At 41.8% G+C, this 20,099-nt stretch overlaps 4 protein-coding genes and 1 long non-coding RNA gene across 7 annotated transcripts; 2 read left to right on the top strand and 3 right to left on the bottom strand.

Moving 5' to 3' along the window:
* Positions 1 to 327: 327 nt before the first annotated feature.
* Positions 328 to 8,993, bottom strand: olfml2ba (olfactomedin-like 2Ba). Of its 2 annotated transcripts, none has more exons than XM_058072185.2 (8): positions 8,653 to 8,993; positions 7,854 to 8,117; positions 7,644 to 7,751; positions 6,427 to 6,588; positions 5,802 to 6,006; positions 4,677 to 5,426; positions 1,479 to 1,655; positions 328 to 1,203 (listed from the first exon to the last, which is right to left on the bottom strand). In XM_058072185.2, exons 1-8 carry the CDS (start codon positions 8,827 to 8,829, stop codon positions 587 to 589), a joined length of 2,460 nt encoding a protein of 819 aa, XP_057928168.2. In that variant the 5' UTR covers positions 8,830 to 8,993; the 3' UTR covers positions 328 to 586. The 2 variants fall into 2 exon arrangements, with proteins under 2 accessions (XP_057928168.2, XP_057928169.2); XM_058072186.2 differs by having other exon boundaries at positions 7,854 to 8,046; positions 8,653 to 8,807.
* Positions 2,515 to 9,300, top strand: LOC144898353 (uncharacterized). Its single transcript, XR_013627268.1, has 3 exons — positions 2,515 to 2,626; positions 7,688 to 8,137; positions 8,695 to 9,300. It is a non-coding gene; the product is annotated as an uncharacterized LOC144898353 (long non-coding RNA).
* A 4-nt stretch (positions 9,301 to 9,304) lies between these two features.
* Positions 9,305 to 13,171, bottom strand: LOC131129075 (torsin-1A-interacting protein 2-like). The gene is made up of 7 exons (XM_058072205.2): positions 12,908 to 13,171; positions 12,453 to 12,530; positions 12,310 to 12,360; positions 11,544 to 11,729; positions 11,334 to 11,444; positions 11,093 to 11,239; positions 9,305 to 10,949 (listed from the first exon to the last, which is right to left on the bottom strand). The coding sequence occupies exons 2-7, from the start codon at positions 12,496 to 12,498 to the stop codon at positions 10,192 to 10,194; spliced, it is 1,299 nt and encodes a 432-aa protein (XP_057928188.2). The 5' UTR covers positions 12,499 to 12,530; positions 12,908 to 13,171; the 3' UTR covers positions 9,305 to 10,191.
* On the top strand, positions 13,009 to 17,047 carry LOC131129069 (uncharacterized). 2 transcript variants are annotated; one of them, XM_058072195.2, is made up of 8 exons: positions 13,010 to 13,247; positions 13,439 to 13,573; positions 13,652 to 13,840; positions 14,282 to 14,380; positions 14,455 to 14,586; positions 14,663 to 14,791; positions 14,906 to 14,962; positions 15,431 to 17,045. In XM_058072195.2, the coding sequence occupies exons 1-8, from the start codon at positions 13,172 to 13,174 to the stop codon at positions 16,216 to 16,218; spliced, it is 1,605 nt and encodes a 534-aa protein (XP_057928178.2). In that variant the 5' UTR covers positions 13,010 to 13,171; the 3' UTR covers positions 16,219 to 17,045. The 2 variants fall into 2 exon arrangements, with proteins under 2 accessions (XP_057928180.2, XP_057928178.2); XM_058072197.2 differs by lacking the exon at positions 13,439 to 13,573 and having other exon boundaries at positions 13,009 to 13,247; positions 15,431 to 17,047.
* On the bottom strand, positions 16,868 to 19,388 carry LOC131129082 (chemokine XC receptor 1). Its single transcript, XM_078790091.1, has one exon. The coding sequence runs from the start codon at positions 19,380 to 19,382 to the stop codon at positions 18,390 to 18,392; it is 993 nt and encodes a 330-aa protein (XP_078646217.1). The 5' UTR covers positions 19,383 to 19,388; the 3' UTR covers positions 16,868 to 18,389.
* Positions 19,389 to 20,099: the final 711 nt, after the last annotated feature.

Raw genomic sequence — 20,099 nt, 5'->3', positions numbered from 1 at the left:
ACATTTGTCTTGGCAATGCAAAACAGATCGAAAAAAATAGATAAAATGGCCAAAATTTGTCATGGTTGTTGAATTTGCCAAAGAAACATTAGAAAAAGTTTAAAAACAGAAATAAAGAAATTATAGGGTGCAGTAAAAAAACAGCCAAGGAAAGATGAAGAAATAACAAAGAAATTGTAGAAGTTGATAAAGTGTCTAGAAAATATTTGAAGGGATGCGAAGTAGGGTAGTTGGTAAACATGCAAAATTGGAAAAATAAAGTCTAAATTCTTAAGTTGTAAATTGCAATTGTAAAAGTAGGAGAATTCAAAAGTGTGAATTGACACTTGTGAGCTTTAATGAACTTTATTCATCCTCAGTCACCACAGAGTAAGTGCTTCCACAAGACAAGACAGACATGTTTGAGTTGCCTTTACAAAGAAAATAAGGGAAATATAAAGCTTGTATAGAATGGAAAATTGACACAAAATTGAACCAAGTGTGGAGGTCGTCATGTCATGTATGGACTGAGGAATGTGGCTCAATTTGGTTGAAATCATGTACAAACGGTCTACAATCCATGTAAGCATTTCAAATATGTCAAGGCTTATTTGGTGTCTACGTAGGCAAACTTAATGTTGTATGTCACTTGGTGCCCATTGTCCCAGGCGTACAGGACACCCTCTTTGGGGTTGTAGTCAATCTGGGTGGTGTAGGTGTAATTGTTGGTGAAAGGCATCCTGGGAATCATCTGTGTGTTGGTGTGCGTGTCGAAGGCGTATTCTAAGTTGGCGTCCCTTTTGTTGTAGCTGTCAACAGCGTACAAGACGCCGCACACGATGAAGCAGTTCCCGTAGTGGTTCCTCCTCAGCCCGGTCCTCCATGTGGTCTCTCTCTGCATGCTCAGGTCCACTGGGTTCAGGCGGCTCAGGACGACCACCTCCTGCAGGAAGCCCTCATCATCCATTGCCGGGTATATGATCCACAGGCCACTCTCATCCAAAGCGAAGTCGATGTCCGAGTGACTGCGCCACTCCCATGCTGACGTGGACTCTTCCATTACGGCGTCGTGCAGCATAGTCCAGGCGGCCACATAGCGTTGATGCAGGTCGAATTTAATGATATCGCGAGAAAAGGCACGGTTGTAGTAGAAGGCCCCGTCATACACCACATGACCTGTGCCGATCCAGTTGTAAGGAAGCTTGTAGGAGTTGGTGAAACGGCCTAGTAAACACAAAATAGGAAGTCCATTGAAGTTACTTCAGCCTGTAGGAGGTAGTAAAACTGAAATGTTTGGGGAAATTCATACTACAGGTCAGGAAAGATACGAGCTAGTTACATTTTCAAGATTGGAAATCATCATGAAGAGATGGTTAAACAGCCCAGAAAAAAACAAAAGTACAGTAAATTGTGGGACCGGGTCAAATGACCAAAGAACGATATGTAATCACTAAGTTTATAGACAATGAAAGATGGAAAAAATTGTTTGTGGTTTCTACCTTTTTTAAAAACCTCCAAATTCTGGAACTCAAGGAGGTTGCTACCATAATAGAAGTTGGTGACATAAATTCTGTCGTTGTTTGACTTCGGATCCTTCATCCATGCTCCTTCATTCCTGCCGTAGGTGTTGTGAGTCACCGGCTCAGAGATGGTTGCCAGAGTGTCCTTACACTCTTCTGTGAAAGAAAAAAAACCCAAGTCTTCATCAAATCTGGAAATATTTACCAGCCTGATGCATGGAAGGTTGCCATATTGCAACATAACAAATATGTCTGACTTATTTATTGTACAGTAGTATGTAGTAGTTTCTACCTTTCAATAGTAACCTTGGCCAGGAAGGTTTTTCTATGTCATTTTAGCCTATTGGCCACCCTGACACATTTGTGTATGTTTCTCTCTGTATAAGAACGTCATGCATCGGAATATAATGGAATAACAGCTCAATTTGGATAAATACAGTAGAAATGTGTTGTTAGCAGCGAGCCGTCCCACTTTGTTGGCCGGTCCTTGAACGCACCATTGTAAATGCTAGCTTTCTCCCGCTCTGCATAGATAGAATACAGTACTGTATTTTTACCGTTTTACACCATATATTCGGTCTCAGGTGCTGACACTATATGGGAATGTATAAAGGTAAGTTTTGATGACGTTATTGAGTGCTAATGTGGATATTTGTTGGGGCACAACCCTAAGTTAAGTCATGATAGCGCACTTTTACTCTAGGTGTTAAAATCCACACAACTGATTGGATATGTGGTAGTTTGGATGATCTCTGAAATGCTTTAAGTGACGTATGGAAAATAAAGGATGAAAGAAAGGAAGAAATAATATTCCTACGTGTGATGGAATTACACACGCGCGAGTTTGTGGTGAGTAGCTTGAGGAAGTTTTTCGAAGATTTAAGCTAATTCAATGTGTGATGAAAAGGCGACCAGGTCTTGGTCTTTTTGTGTGTGTTTTGTGCAGGTCGTTGTGTACGCAAAACTCATTTTCTGTCGTCAGGTATACCCGTTTACTCGTATATGAGTTGGTACGTTTTTAAAGCTAACGCTAGCCGACTGACTTCCAGACATACTCTCGTCGTCTTTTCTGACGGAACGCTCGTTTTCATCACCAGCAGAGCCAGACGATGGTGCCTTCAAACATGGTTGTTTTCTCGCACACAGCTACTATATTAGAAAAAATATGACTGTGAAAACTACATTTATTAAATATTACTAGGGTCACAGGGGTAGGCTGGAGCCTATTCCAGCTGACTTCGGGTTAGAGGCGGGGTACACCCTGGGCTGGTCGTCAGCCAATCGCATGGCACATATAGACAAACAACCATTCACACTCACACCTCACCTATGTACAATTTTGAGTCATAAAATAAACCTAACATGCATGTTTTTGGAATGTGGGAGGAAACCGGAGTACCTGAAGAAAACCCACACACAGCAGGGTTTGAATCTCTGTATGGAGTTGGCATGTTCTTTCATGTTTTTTTTTCTAGATACTGTGACTTCCACATTCTAAAGACATGTATGTTAGGTTAATTAGAGGCTCTAAATTGTCAATAGATGTGAATGTGGGTGTGTATGTCGATATGTGCATGCTGTGACTGACTGGTGTACACACCCCTTAGCCGAACTCAGCTGGGATAGACTCAGTTCACCTGTGACCCGAATAAGAACAAGTGAAATACAAAATAGGTAGATGGATGGACAATTATTATTATTGGACAATCGGACAATTATTGGACAATTATAATAATTATTCTTCCAGAGAAACATGTGGCTAGCCTGATAGGCAGGGCTCGACAATAACGATGTACCGATGGCCCGGGGCAAGTTAAAACAAAATTCGGGCAAGTAAATCCAATCAGTGATATTCCCGTCGGGCAAGTGCACTTTAGCATGCCATACATGTTTTTTTTAAAGCGGTTCTTGTTGGGTGTTGGTAAAACACGGACTGCGTAATTCCGGTGGTAATTTGCAAACCAATCCTTGCAAATCTTGAAATGGACCAATCAGAATCGTTTATTTAGACCGCGGTCCGTAATCCACAGTCCGCGTTTTACCCACACCCGTTGTTTGCGATCAACCAATCAGCGATCGTTTGACTACGAAAACATCCATCATGGCGTCGAGGCCAACATCGTCTAATTCTGAAGGAAACAGCAAAAAGTGATGAACCAGTGCCTCCTAAACAAGTATTTTATTAGCGGCAGCAAATCAAACGATGGCACAGGTGAGTGAATCACATTGCTGTGACAATTTGAAGTGGTCACAATGAAACACCACCCATTAGATCCAATACCAAGTGCTGATTTTGCACAAGCTACAAAATCTAGCGCTTCCATTTCTCTGTGGATTTTCCTCACCTTTGCTTCACAAATTATTGTTTGACCATTGAGCTTTTTTTTCTGGATTAAAAACACTTTACTAGTACACAAATGTGTCTATTCAATAATGTTTCATTGTGGTGCACAACTTATATCACTGCTTACTACGACTACGATGTGTAAGGTATTATTTATTTTATTTATTTGAAATTCTCATTATGGCAGTCTTTTCATTTTACATGGGGCAAGTTCGGGCAAGTAGTTCTCACCTTAAGGATTCCCTATGGGCAAGTCATTTTGGTTTTTAATGTAGAGCCCTGCTGATAGGTTTGTGAAAGGTGGACTTTGGGATTCTGGAAACAATATGTATTGAATGACTGGAAAGTGTGCTGACTTGTGGGGTAGAACAACATGGTGCATCTAATCACACATTAGTTTTGCACCTCTATTATATTATGATATTACGAGTTTCCGTTCGTATTAAATTTTGTCATCACACAATTACTGTTTTGATTAAATGTATTTTAAATACTTTTATGTATATTTCAGATGAATTATACCATCTTTGTTGTAGTTTTTATATATTGTTAGCTACATTTTGCCCACCGGTTGGCCAATATGGGCCAATGTGTTCTTTAAGGTCCAAATAATTATTTTTTCCCTATATTTTAGTGTAATGCAGATTTGGAGAGTAAGTGAGATTTTACACAACACACATTGTTTCCTTGCATACAGCTCAATAAAACGATCTGTACCGTGCCTTTTCCTGAAAGCTAACTAGGTTAGTCTCCAGCTCACCCTAGAACATGGATGACTAGAACAAAAGCACAAGATAAAGAATTGAGGAAACTGAGGAAATTACTCAATTTACCAGGTTTTTTTGTCGTGGCTCCTTCCTGTCTTTGCATCATCTCATCAAACTCCTGGGGATTCTCCTCTTCCTCTTCCCAGCTGATCTTGTACTTCTGTTTGACCTGAGGAACCCGGATGGTAGTGGTGGTGGTTGTGGTAGCTGGAGGAGATGTTGTTGCAGGTTTGGTAACAGGTGTAGAAGTGTGCAGAAACCTTGTGGTAGGAGACACTGAAAGGATGGTGGTTTCTTGTGGTTTCGTGACAGTAACCTGGGTGGCTTTTCCTGTTGAAGGATGGGCTGGACTGGTCTCTGTGTTGGTGGTTACATGCTCTACAGTGGTGTTTGGTAACTCTGAGGCTTGAGTTGGATTGCTCATCCCCAGGCTTGGGGTTTCCATGGTGATAGCTCTCGTGGTGAACACTGCGGTTGTTACCTTCTCATCAGGTTTGGACATTGTGAGCATCTCCTTGGTTGGGGAGGCGTCTATGAAAGTGGTCAAGTCCAAAGACTGGGATGATGATGTTGGGAGAGGTTTTTGTGAAGTAGCATCAATGTCAGTAATCAACTCCGTCAGAGCTTTAGTTGTGGGCTCTGTGTCTCTCTGTGTTGTTGTCTGGCTGGTCTTCTTGGAGCCGTGGAAGAGGCCAGTTGTCACAGGTCGAAATGACCTAGACCCAGGATGAGGGCGGGGAACTCGGTGTCGAAGAAGGTTTTCCTCAATCAAGAGGTCTATTGGGCCATCCCCACTGAATCCATGGTACTCAAAATCTGCACGTGGAGGATGGAGAAAGGCCAGTAGGTCAGCATGAAGCATTCATGTTTATATTCTAAAGTACTGGTCGATTTGTTTATTTGATAGTTCGCAAGTTGACGCAATAACTACAATATGTCTGTGGAGGGGTGGAGCATGTGCTGTGCAAGTATCCATTAAATGAAATCTGGATTAAACATGGGTTTTGCCATTTGAGTTGTAATCCCAATCGTAATAGAACTCTGAAGGCTATTTATTGTCATCTACTGCCTCATTCTTGTCAAAGTGTGCTGTCCCGATAGCAGACTCCACTATGTGGTTACAAAATCAAGCCCTTGAAAGAAAGATTAAGTCTTAAATTACATCAAATAACCTCAGCTACAATAACCTACCGTTCTCTTCGGGTTCTCCATCATCGGTGACCACTGGTTCAGGCTCTGACTTGTAAAAAGTCACTCCTCTGATGATCATCCCATTGAGACCACTCTTGGACCCTGGAGAAACCTCCTTGTTCACCCCCTTTTTGGGAATGGAATGCGTTTTGACCTCAGTGACTTGAGTCGAAACATTGGAATTGGTTCTTGCAACAAACGTCTCCTGTTTGTGGAAACAAAACCAAAAAACATAAGCCATCCTGAAAGAGGTTTTTGCATCAATAAATATTTACTTCTAGTTGTTGGAGCTCCATGACATGAACTTGGCGAACATATTAAAAATAAGACAACTTTTTAGTTAATGTACTAGACTTGCATCTTTGGGCTATGTTTTCATCATCACAGTGTTTTCTTCCATTTATTTTTCATCAATAACCTTGCATAAACCCCTTGAGAAAACATACCACCATGGTGAATCACTTTTTTTTCTGGGTGGTGGGGGGAAAGCCCACCCAACACTTCTGGACTGGATCACCATTTCACATGCATGCTGTCATCGGTCAGCAGGGCCGCCTCTTAACACGGAAGACTGTGCTTCTCTTACTCCTTTGACCCCCCATTTGTTAATGTTGTCAGAGATTACCGTTAGTTTTTGAGAGGCTCCTGGTCTGCCCAGTTTCCCTTCATCCTGGTCATCCTGATGGGGTGAAGGCAGGGGTGTAGTCCAACGCTTATTAGCATCATCTGTGTTTGGAGGGTTCTTGTGGGTCTTTACCTCATCTGTGGTGTGTTTCAAGGCCATAACCTTCACACAGTCATGGACAAATGTTGATGAATTCTGACAGTAGTGACTGCCCGGCCACAATGTGGTGAAACACAAAAAGTTTATATATATATAGTATAAATGCTACAGGACTGAATGACTGCTCGTTTTTTCAGGTTTCCCACATTAAAAAAAGTCTGTGGTGGTCACTTGGTGGGAAAAGCACATCTATTTCTAGTGTTGCTAACAATGGCTTCCCATGTCAGTACAGCCAGTATGCACAAGCCCGAGTCCACATTCAAACATTGTGACAGTGACAATATTGATAATGTCAGTAGGTTTTCCCTTCCTGGTGCTTTCTTTATTTTGATTCTTCACCTCTACTAGGATGCAACAACGCCATCATTTGTCCTGACCATGATTACAATGTAGGATTTATTTAAGTATAGGAAGCAAAGCCTGCCACATTTTTATAGTGCTGTCACACCGTTATAAACACTTCTGATGCAACACTTCTCACACATGACTTGTTACTCTTATTTTTGCTCCCTTTTTATTTACAATGATGTGACTGAAATCTTAGAAAAAGTTATTGCACCACTGTAAATGAACTTGCACTATAGCTTCCAGTTAGTATTTTTGATGACATCTTGTTTTATTCTACATTAATGATATTGAAGTTGAATAATATAACATTGATAACTATTGACCCAACCAAGCAACAGACACCCAATGGCCAAAACTACTGGGACACATCTGGACTCATAGACAAAAAATGTATCAGGACACATCACATTGTCTCAGTTTATATTTGACACAATTGTATGCTTCTTACTTTGTAGGAACGGTTTGGGGAATGCCCCTTTTTATGTTCCCAGTGCACAAAGCAGGGTCCATGGTTTGTCATGGAAGAACCCCCATTAAAAGCAACTACTGTGTTAACAGGCGCACACCAAAATCTTGTAAGAGCGAAGCACTCTTTTTCTTGTCAATGGCTAAGTGTCCCAGTAAATGGCTAGGTGTCCCAGCTTGCATGATATGAAGCTGAAAGGGTCATTATTGTGATCATCATAACAATCTTCTGTCTCATCTGGTACCTTTTCAATGTGGGTCACTCGCTCCACCAAATTGCCAATGATAGACTGCAGCTTCAGTAGATCCATCCCATAATAGGAACCCTCCAGGAGCTCAAGGATGGTGGCCAGCTAGAATGATCAAATGGACCAACTTGAAGATGATGATCCTATGTTTTGTGGGTGATGTTCTTGTGTGATAAATATCATTAATAGAACTGAGTGATGCTTCACCTTGACATCATCTTTTGCAGCTTCCCTAAGCTTTTTCAGCCTGAGCTCTCCCTCGCAGGGGTTGACCGTTGTCGGAGGAGCGATGCAGGCACACTTACACTCTGGACCGGATGTGATGGTCTCCACTGTGTATGAGTCCTGCGCGCTGGCGCTGCCCTCCTCTATCCGTCGGCAGGCGCTCCTGCTCAGGGGTCTGACAACACATTTACAGCCACAGTCAGAGCCTTCCGAGACGGCTTTCACTTTGTCATAATCACCCAGCAGCTACGAAGACAAAAAGGATGGTATGTATTTTTGCACGCATCTGCATACAAGTTGTGAGGTGTCCACATGACAGACAGGCCCACAAGTATTTGGACATTAACCACGGAGTTTCTGTCATTTTGCCTTTTATGCACCACAATGTAGCTGAAACAAAACAATTGGGTGTCGACTTTTGGCCTTTAAGTCAAGAACTTCATTTTCAGCGGCTTAGCTGATGTACTTGTAAATAAAGGCATTGTTTTTTTTATACTTGGATGAATAATTTGCAGCTACTTTACTTGCTGCTTGCTTGTGGTTCTAGATGTGAGTGAATACTTTACTTTTCAGCCGTTTAAAGTGGTAACTTCCATATTTTTGTGAACGTTTTAAATGAAAGCTGAAAGTCGACACTTCAGTGACATGTTTGTGTTCTTTCAGACCCAATGTGGTGTTAGCAAAAGGCAAAAAAAACCCTAATAAACTCACTGTCACTGTCCAGATACATGTGGACCTAACTGTCCGTAATGATGCATTTGTGAGTGCACATGGAGCCTACCTTAAAGAGGATATTTTCCTGGTCATCTGTCACCTCCTGGAGCTTGTTATCTTCATGCTGTGCCTCCATGTCTGCTTCCAGCCCGGGGTCTGCTGCAGGTCTTTTTGGAGCAGCAGCAGCTCCCTGTGCAAAAAGCACAAAGTGCCCAACGATCACCACGATGCACAACTTCAGCATGCTGCTGAGAGTCTCCCAGGGTGGGGGTTGTTGCAATGTTAAATTTAACAGTCCTGAATACTCCTTGGCCTCCTCATTGCTCCAGACACTCTATAGAGAAGTTGTATGTGGCTTTATGATGCCATGATGTTAATGCACTGATGGAGAGTGGAGAAAAGATTGTGGACTCCTGGCTGTGTATGTGTGAGTGCCGACAGGAGGCGGTCCTGCTGCAAATGGGTGAGGAGGAGTTCAACTCTCAACAATACATCAGCACATTAAAAGAGTAGCAACCAAATGCAAAATATTACAAACGGATGCAGAGGAGCCACACAGCTCTGCAAACCACAATAATAATCATATTGTTACATTAATATTTTAGACAAGCAGTGTATTGGATATTAGTATTATGTGTCTTAACTGTGGATGTCTGTGCTACCCTCTAGTGGTGTAGGCGTGTACTGCAATAGGAGAAACAAGCCTGAGAATTCTGGTCTTTATTTGATAACGCTAATGGAGGCACGTTGTTAACACAAGTATTTGGCTTCATGTTATATGACATGTTTGTATACATAGAAAGACCAGTTAAGGCACATGGTGCCACAGGAGGACTGTGAAAGATTTAACAAATATTGCAGTGTAGTACAGAAAGCTGATGAATATCAGAAATTAACAGATAATCCAACTTCTATTTACTTTACATTTGTATTGTTCAGCGTTGAAATAGCACTGATAAAAACTCAAGAGGATATTAAGTATAAAGTCAAAACAATAACTCTAATTTGAGGTAATTATCCATCAGAGAACAATCATTAAATTAAAAATCATTTTATTTTACACATTTCATATCATACAAAAGTAAGCAACACATAAGCCACCTTATCAACCCCTGATGACTCCTCATTTGCTATTCCATAGGATTATGGAAGAAGAAAAGTGTTTTTTCCTGCAACCAGTCAAAGATTTTAAACAATTTTAATGTAGATTTATAGTTGACGATATGAGTGAATTAAAAAAAAAACATATTTCCTTCACTTGACAGTGAAAATTTGATAGCCAAAATTGAGATATATGCAGAGATGCTGTACTGATCTAAAATAGTATTGGTTGGCCTTGGCAGAAGTCTACCTCCACTGAGTGCCACTCCAGTTCAAAAATGTGCTCCTTAGTTGATTAAAAAAAAAGGGCCGCCACCTTTTCAATATATGCTGATATTTTCTTGAGCACTCACTCATCCAAAGTTTTTAAAAGGTTTAAAAGTTTGCTGTAGCTTCATAAGTGTGATGGTTGCCTTGAAGGTAGTGTTGTGAAGAAACAAAGCTGTCAAAATGGCCACTACCAACATCGAGAAGGGTCACCCAGGTGGATACAACTTAGCATCTACTAGCAGCCTTCCTGCTCCATCTTTCCTTCTGCCACCACAGGGAGGATGAGGTGAGAAATTCGGCTCCACAGTCCACCATACTTGTCCAAGTCCATTTTATCGAAGGCCACAGGGTGGTCATGGGAGAGGAACTTCTTCTGGAGGTGATCGTCTACCATCTCCTCCACAGCGCTAAGAGAAGCCCCAACAGGAATCTCCTTCTCGTCCTCCAGCAGCACAGTGAAGATGAGAAACGTCTTCTTGTACGCAGCATTTTCATGGTCGCAGTAGCGGTAGAAAATGAGTGTGGAGCCTGGAGGCAGCTGCTCGAAGCGGTGGATGACCGCCACAGGTTTGTCTCCCTCAAAGGCTCCCTGCAGCTGCCCATCGATATCCAGCTTCACCTGGTCACTGTCCTCTCCGACTTTGCTGGCACCGTCTATGTGAAGGACGGTAGCGTTGACGGCGGTAGAGAAGGCAGAGGACAGTTCGTGGGCCATGCAGCGCAGCGTTGTCCTGCCTGAGACTCCCGCTGTCAAGATCAGACTGACTGGCTCGCTGGGCTGAGGTGCCAGGAGGTGCCTCTTTAGGTGGATCCTGCTCCGGCTCCACAGCTCTGGACGCTGCTGAGGGAAGCGAGTCTTGACTTTGTCCATTTCCCGAAGGAAAATGTCGATCTGCGAAGCACTGCTTGGTATCGGAGGCTCAGGCTGGAGGAGATACTGTACCAGGATGGCGACAAGTACCACCATGCCAACTGCTATCAGGTATCTTCTACCTGTATGGACAGAAGAAAGTATGTATGACATATATATATATATATTATTCATCACTAGCCCTTTCCTCCATTGTGTCCACGCTCACACTGCTCTACAGCTCATAGTGAAGGTTATCATTAACACCGCCAATTACATGACATACCTCCAGGACTGGCAGTGACTTCTGTTGCTAAATCAGCTTCCTGAGTGGTTGGGCCAATGGTCTCCACTTTACTCCTTAGGTCATCTAATGGCTCTTCCAACGAGACTTTCTCAGGACTCAAGTCCGTGTTCAGGCCTCGTGCAACATCTGATCAACAAGAGGGAAGAATATATACAAAACAAGCAGGTTAATATTTACATAGACAGTAGACTGTGACAGTACACAAGAGGAACTCTCCTACCTTCTTCCTCATTGTTTGTGTCTTGGAGCACTGCTGTGGGACCGTCTACCTGATTGTGGTTTGTGTTGCCCGCCGTTGCTGCTGTCATCTCTTCCAGTTGGTCCTCTTCAGCTAGAGTAAAAAAAACGTAGGTGCCTGCATTAAATTAACTAGGGACATGTCAATTCACCAAAATACTACTAGGGTATCTTGGAGAAGGGGAACACTGACCAGCTATCTCCTCTGAATACACTGTTGGCCCATCATCTCTCTCCGCTCCTCTGCCATCACAGTCGTCTCTGCCGTGGTCTGGTGGCGGGGAGGCAGCACTCTTCTCTTCATTTTGCTTGCCGAGCTCATCTTGACTCCATGCATCATCTGTCAGAGGCACAGACCTCTCCTCAGACTGATCACCGTCTGTAGCATAGAATTATGGACGAAAGGCTAAATACCAAGTGTTGTCTTGTACAGTTACCGTGTGTGGTCTACTTAAGCCATTAGCGGCGGTGTAATGACAAGATTTGTGCCCTTGTCGACTTGTGCCACCTAGCGCTACTGTGCGTGCGCACAACCCTTTTTTCAATGTTGTTACTGTTGACCGACATGATTGCATATCAAAATAAATTAACAGCTTTGGCTGTAGGCAACATCCTGATGTTTTTTTTAATTAACTCCTGAAGCATCATGAGTGGTCAGCATCCAGCAGCATGAATTACTACCTCTGTGTGCAATGGTTGTGCTACTCAGGTCTTGTGAAACTCCTGTCTGTATTGTGTACTAATGACCTCATCAGCTCTTGCTGCAGTGCTGTACAATACACTAATACAGCCGCAGTTTAGGTAAATAAATAACAGTAAATTTAACGCCCCTGAGTTTTAATTACAGCATTTGTGGGATTTTTTTACATAATAGATTACAGTTTGGTATTAACTATCACAGCAACACACTTTTACCCCCAGTGTGTTGGTTCTGCTTTGTGACATCACATTATCCATACCTCCTTCACGTGCAGACTCATTTGTAGACTGATCCTTCTCTTCCTCAACACCTGAACAGACATTACAATACAATATAATACAATACAATATATCGCAATTAGACACAAACCAATTAGCGCTTGATAGCTTCCCTTCATAGTACCTGAGATGTCTTGTCGGTGGTTTGCAGTCCTGTCTGGATCCTCCATGGCTGTTTGGGAGCTTCAGTGGATGATTTTTACTGGGTAAAAATAGCCAATGTCATAGAATATCATAAGGTTTGCTGGCACTACCATGTTGATAAACTAAAGATAACTGCTGCTCTCAATGTTCAGAGTCCAGGATTATTGTGTACAGCTACATGTCAGCGATAATGCCTTCAAGTTGCCTTAACACGGCTGTCCAGATGTTAAATGTGTGCAACAACAAAAAAAAGTGTTGTGATACAATGATCACACATTAACGTATTCACACAAATTCTACAATCGCAACGAAACCTATCTTCGTGCGAGAGGCTAAGCTAGACCGTTAGCAACACCAATATAAACCTACATTCGAGCTAACTAATGTATCTATTTTTATGTGATTGATGGTGATAAAAATATACAAGGAACTCACTCTTAATCACATCCCCGTGAAAAACGGCCAACAGCAGCGAGGTGCTATTTCATCGTTGTTTTCACTGCCGGGTTGCCAGAACCTTTGATCGGGGTCTAGGTTTCCGGGGGACCACTACAACTAAAAAAAAAGTTTGTCTTCCGTTTTCCGGTGTGCTCCCGCCGACTTCTTCCGCTAGATATTTTGTTTTGAGCACGATGTTGGGAAGTATTGTTTAATTTTTGTTTGTGTTGCCATTATTTAGTTAAGTTAAAACGGTGCATAATGGATACAGACGGTTCTGAAGACAAGGTCAATCGGCCTTTAAGAAGATCGACACGACAACAGTCGACAGCAAAAAGTAAGCACAAAAGTCAATTTAAATGACGTTAGCTGTCGCAGCTAGCAGTCATCCATTCGTCTACTTAGTTTTGGCTTAAGGATGAGTGGCTAGTTTCATTTACGTGTTTACTTCTACTGAAGTAATTGTTCTTGAAGACACCTATCATGTCATTCCCACGTATTTTTTTTAAATTATGTTTATTTGAATAGGTCTTACGTATGAGGCGACCCCTAGAGGTCCCTTAAAGAGGTCCAAAAGGGGCATAGAAAAGCGGTCTACTGCTGCTGGTTCTGTTCCAACTGTCAATGGGTCCAGAAATGTGGAGAATGACTCAGAAGATGAAGGTCAGCTTCAACAACAGTTAGCTTACACACACACTTAAGTGGTGTCACTATCCGGATAAATAACGTGTCATCTTACAGAATCTCCGAGCAAGAAGAGTCGATTGGATGCAGAAGAAAGTGGGGATGGCCGTGGAGATGATGATAATGAAATCGACGTCCAGAAATCAGATTTGGAGACAAATGAAGACCAGGAAATGGATCTTGAGGAAGATTCTATTCAGCAGCAGCAACCACGTCATCTTTATCAGCCGCCAAAAATAGTGCATAGTAAGGGCTTTGGCAAGTTTATTTTTCCCTACGTGTAAGTTGTCTTTATGGTTATATCAGTGCATCTATGATCTGTGTAGGTGCATACCAAGCGCAAAAATAAGTTAGCAATTACAATAACTTAAATGACAAAGGCAAAGGAAATTTATGTTGCAGAATGTTACCCCTTCATATTTACAGTTGTCAAGTGTAATACAAAGTCAAGCATATTAATGTCCTACAAAACCAAAACATGCACAAGCTAATCCTCTGATGCTCTCTGAGAGTCCCTGCAGAGCTTTATGGTCTTGCATAAAGTTTACTTAAATTGGAATTTTGGTTAATTGAGAATTGGTTGACCTCAGTGGCCACAATTTTTGAAATTAAGTGCAATAGCAGTTGATTATTTTCCTACTAAACTGCCACTGACAACCAATTATGTTTATTTTTCATATATGACAGGCAGACTAGGAGATGTGAAAATGTCCCCATATGTAGTGCTTGGTGAACGCTGCCAATTGACTAAAAACACAGACAAAGACTTGATGAGAGCCAAAGAAGGTGAGACCATTTCACCATTCATTCATTCAAATGGTTGATCCAATTAAGTAGCTTTTGGGTTTTTTTGTCTTCAGTCAAGTCCTCAACAGCATCTACAACACCCACAAAGTCTCACATGAGATCTTTGGACAACGAGGTGTATGTCCACAAGATCACCAGCATGGCCGAATACAAGAAGAAGATGGCAGCTAAGACAAATAGCTCTGGTATGGCAGACTGAATGATTGCCTCTTTAAAATTATGTATATGAATTAGGTTTAACGTATTCTCATCCATCTGTAGGTATACCCACAGTCAACCACCAGAGCAGCTCGAGTGGTTATACACCCTCTGTGAACACATACACCGTGCGACAGAGAGCCACAAACATTCCTGTTCAAAAAGAAAATGTCCAGCAGCACAAGAAAGCAGGTCAACTGAGCCATCAAATCAGATAGGGAGTTCTAATTAAGCCAGCAATGTTGTCATTATTATTAGTATCATTGTTAATGTAATATGACTTTTACTCTGTGTCTTTCCACTTAGAAGATAAAAAGACAAGAGGTGTAACTGGGAAATGCTCTGCTGGAGATTCATCGAAAGGTAATACTGATATCAAGCATGTTGTGTAGGACCTTGTTCCAATGTGCTGGGAAAACAGCTCAAGATCCAAAACATACCACATTAAATGTCAGACATGGTTATCTTTTTTTAAACCAATAATGAATTGGAGCGCATGAGAAAGTGGAAGGGAAAATGTATCATGCAGAGGTACATAAAGCTGCGGGATGCTGAGCGCTCATGTTACTGCAAATGCAGCTACTGCCATCTTGTGTCAGACTGCTCATGTTGCCTTGAATCCCATCTTGTGTTAGTAAAAAAACACATCAGGATATTGTTGACAGCCACAGATGTTAATGTTTTTTTAATTATTGGCCCTGGAAGTTATTTATTTTTGTAGACCATGCACCCTGCAACTATAGTAGATTATGTGGATAATTGAATTGGAAGATTTAATTGAAAAATATTTCAAACTTTGTCATTGTCCAAATACTTCTGGTGTTCTTTCAGGCTGTCTTCATTATTTCTGCTGGTTGCTTGTCGTCTTGTTGCTGCTCAGCGCGGTTGTACTGCTTGCTCACAAGAACAAGATGATCTCTTTGAACCAGAGGTTAAAAGGTGGTGCGGTGCATCCATCCAGGCCAGTGAGCCTCGAGACATTTTCAGACCTTTTGTCACACTTGGAGGCTCGTTTCCAGACTCAGAGACAAGAGCTGTGGCTGAGGAGCAGGATCCACTTGGAGAAGCACCTCCAAACAGCACAACCCACAGAGCCAGTCAGTCTGATTCTGACGTCTGGGCGTGGGGCTGAAAAGACCCTGTCCTGCCTGGCACAGGGCCTAGCTTCCGCCTTTTCCTCAGCCCTCCAGGCTTCCACGCTCCATATAGATGGGGCAAGCAAAACACGCCTGGGGAGCGATGAGGTGAAGCTGGACATTGACAGGCAGCTGCAGGCAGCCTTTGGAGGAAGCCAACCGGCTGCTGTCATCCATCGCCTGGAGGAGCTGCCGCCGGGCTCCACGCTAATTTTTTATCGCTACTGTGACCACGAAAACGCCGCATATAAGGAGGCCTTCCTATTATTTACCATTCTGCTGCCTCAGGATGAGGTCAGGGGGGACCTCGGGGTTGTTGAGGAGATGGTGCAAGACTATCTCAAGGACAGACTGGTGAGCTCCAGTGACCAAACAGCCTTTAATGACATGGACACAGACAAGTATGGCGGACTGTGGAGCCGCATCTCCCATCTCGTCTTGCCTGTAGTGGCTGAGAAAGAAGTCGAGCAGAACGGATGTTGAGTAGGTAAGCTGATATTTCAACAACAAAAAAAAATCAGGAGGAGCAGTTTGCCTGCACTGTGGATTTATAGCACTGATGTACATTACCAAAATGAAAATTAGAGCAAAGGTCAAAGATTGAAACCAATGTCAGCTAAAACTTGGCTGGCTAAATTCACTCCATAATAACACGGGAAAAGTAAGTGCATGAACCCACATATGCATTAAATTTCTGCTTTCTTATTGTAGTCGTCAACATTTATTTCAACCTCCCACATGGCAGTTTAAAAAAAAAAAAAAAATTCATTTCTTAAGTGTGTACAGTTTGCACTGAAACATTCAACCTTTCATCAAACAACCTGTCAGATGATTGACTTTTATCAATAAAACATTTTATATTTTTTACAATGTTTATTCTTCTAATCTAATCCCCAGATGATTTTTTTAATCTATACGTGTAAATACTTGCATCTATGGTCTAGGGGGAAAACATGCTCTTTACAGGTTCTTGATGGTACACATTTGTAAAATTTTATTTTTACAGAAGTTACTGAATGTGCCTCTGATACTGGAGACAAAAAAATAAGACTGTATCGCAAAACAATATTTTATATCTGTGGTTTTGTGGTTTGACCTGTAAGTGTGGATATGTTGAATAAAGAACATTATTTTGATAATTTTCGATTCATCATCCATTTTAAAATAAAATCTGCCTTTATTAGTCCAGCAAGGGGAAATTTCAGGATTACAGCAACAAAAGTTCAGCAGCACACAGAGTACAGTATGAGGCACACAAGAGCAGATAAAGTGCAAAAACGGAGTAATACAAATCAGAAATTGTAGTTTGACAGACCTGTAGATTTGACATCCTGCCGGACAGTCACCGATCACTTTGACTTGTAATAGTTTGTATATTGTATTGGTATTACCAACAGCTCATTTATACAGTATGTTGAGGCACCTCAATACTAGAACATGTTTGATATATTCCCACTACATTGGCATTGTAGGATGTCTTCATCTGATAACTCACCCTCCCCCCATTGTGACTTCATAATCTAAACAATACTGCAAAGTACTACAAAAAAAAAGCATCACCCAACTGTGCTGTGGCACAGACCGGTCTGACCAGTTCTTCATGTGACTGATTGTAGTTTTCAAGGAAGATGAAACTATTTGAATATCCCCCTATTGCAAATTATCAAAGGTTCCCTTTTCTTCTTAATGTCAGTTTCACTATTTTAATAATGCAGAAAACATACCGAACAGTTACCTGAACATAGCTAATGTATTTTAAACATGAATACAGTACATTGCATCATTAAATTAGTTAAAATATCAAGTCACATACTGTACTTTGATTTTATTGATTTTGTAAATTTGTAAATTGATTTACAAAGCAAGCAAATACAAAAATGACAGTAAATGCATGGGGCCATAACAACCTTGGTTGGATATTCTAGAAATTTTGCATGATTCAATATTTGTTGAAAAATCTCACCAAAATTTTGTGTCAGTTTTGGGCTTTCGTACAATATTGCACGAAACAAACTAGTCCGTTTGCCCCGTACTGTATCATTCTGCTAAATCGAGTGCCCATGCAGCCTTTATGTTGCTGACTTAATGTCTGTGCATTTTTGGAGTGTGACTGCTAAGTAAGTGTCAGCCATTTAAGGCGGTCAAAAACACTATTGATTTTGACATTGCCAGTATGTATGAGAAGTCCACATCAATAAGTTTCATCCATTCGTCATTTGTAATTATTTGACATTTTCAGTATCTAAAACAGTTGACCAATTAATTTGATTTTAATTTGATTTTTCCTTTGTGAATAGTTATTTTTTTTGTATGTTTTGGTTTTTGTCTGACCTATTGGTATCACTATACTCATTTATTTATCTATTCTGTTCTAGAAGCTGTACAGTGACCGTACATCAATTTCTATATCAATTTCTGCCTCTAGACTATATTTTAGAAAAAGAACTAGCTGAAGTGTGAGGTGCATTAATGTATGTTGGATCAGTAAATACTATACGTACATGTAAGTCATGTAAGAGTTATAATGCTAAAGAAGCACAAATGTGGCCCAAGCATTTGCGTTTCAACATGCAAATCACTGTCTGTATATCTTGTTTAGATTTGGTTTACAATTTTTCAATTACAATTTTTTTTACAACAAATGTGAACAGCATCTAATACATTGACCCCTGTGAAATGAAGTTTTGTTTCCCTCCCTGTTGTGTTGTCTCACTCAGACTTGCGCGTCTGAACATGGTCTTCAGGTGACCCTTGAATTTGACACCCACCAGTGCATACAAGACAGGGTTGAGGCAGCAGTGGGAAAATGCTAGGAGCCGACACACGTAAAAGGCGTAATCAATGTGTATACTTATGTTGCACTCTTCAAAAGGCGGAACCAAATTATAGCTCAAAAGCCTGAGAAAGATCACCACATTGTACGGCACCCAGCCCAGGTAGAACACAGCCACAATGCAGAAGACTAATTTCACAGCACGGTTCTTTACGTGTGATCTGCTTCTTGTGATTTTCAAGAGTATTTTACAGTAGCAGAACGCCATGACCACAAACGCAACCAAGAAGAAGATGTTCTGTTGGCAAACGGCAACCTTCTCCCACAGGGGATCCGCATATTCACAACCCAGGGAGTGATGGTCCTTCTGGGGAATGGAGATGACCGTGCTAAAGAGCAGCGAGGGCAGGGCCGCTCCTACGCTGATGATCCACATGATGACTGATATAAAGACCCCCATGCTTTTGTTCTGTGGTCCCATGTCGGACAGCGGGCGGACCACCGTCAGATACCTGTAGACCGTCATGGCGGCCAGGAAGAGAACGCTACTGTAGAAGCCAACGAAGAAGACAAAGGCGATCACTTTGCAGAGAATCTCATGGATCAACCATCCCCAGATATGATACATGGCCCAGAAGGGGAGGCAGCTGGTGAAGATCAGGTCGGACACGGCCAGATTGAAGATGAAAATGTTACTGAGGGACTTGAAGTTCTCGTAGAAGGCCAGGATCACAAGCACAAGGATGTTTCCCATGAGGCTCAGCATGATCACAACGAAGAAGAAAACAGGAACGACGACGGATCCGAATTGGACCACCTCGCCTTTTTCACATATTTCATTGTCATAGTCATAGTCATATGCAGAGTCATTCATTGTTGATCCTAGAAAACAAGTTATATATTGTATCTGGCAGTTGAGATACAATGTTAAATATCGAATATAAAAAGCATTACCTGCCTATTGTTTTTACGGCTCTGATGTTGTTCCACTTTCACACTTCAGTCCGGAAAAACAACTACCACAGGACGCATCATTGATATTCTCACAGCTGCTTGATGTAGTTCCTGTTCCTTTTGTTTTTTTTAACCTGTCCCTTATCATGCTGTGTGAGTGAACTGTATGATTGTTTTGCCCGAACAGTTTTGCTTTACAACAGTTGACTTTGGTATACTCCTCCTGTTAATGTATTGCAAATTAATTGTTAAGACCACCAAACAGAACATGGTTACAGGAAGGACAGACAAAGAAAAAAGAGAAAGGAGACAAAAGACAGTGTTAGGTCACATCATTAACTGTGATCTGAGTCAGTAGGGGATATTGGGTATATAGTATGTTAGCAGGTCTGCCCCTGACAGTTGACTGTGATCCCCCACAAGGGGGCCCGCCCCATTATTTGAGATGCACTGGGTTAAGGGAAGAGAAGGGAAGAAGATGTAGCCACAGATGGTGAAAGCATCCACTCCATCTCCTGCCTTAGGCCTGAGGCCACTAAACACCATGCCCAGCAAACAGGCCCTTAGACCCAGGCCCCATAGGGCAGACCGCCCAGTGCCCTGGAGGCCAAGGCTCTACCACAGGCCGCCCCCAGCG

The sequence above is a fragment of the Doryrhamphus excisus genome, linkage group LG4, assembly GCF_037039965.1.
Source record: "Doryrhamphus excisus strain RoL-2023G ecotype Guam linkage group LG4, RoL_Dexc_Guam_v1.1, whole genome shotgun sequence".
In the NCBI taxonomy this organism is placed as follows: domain Eukaryota; kingdom Metazoa; phylum Chordata; class Actinopteri; order Syngnathiformes; family Syngnathidae; genus Doryrhamphus; species Doryrhamphus excisus.
This window is presented reverse-complemented; position numbering and strand designations above follow the sequence as displayed.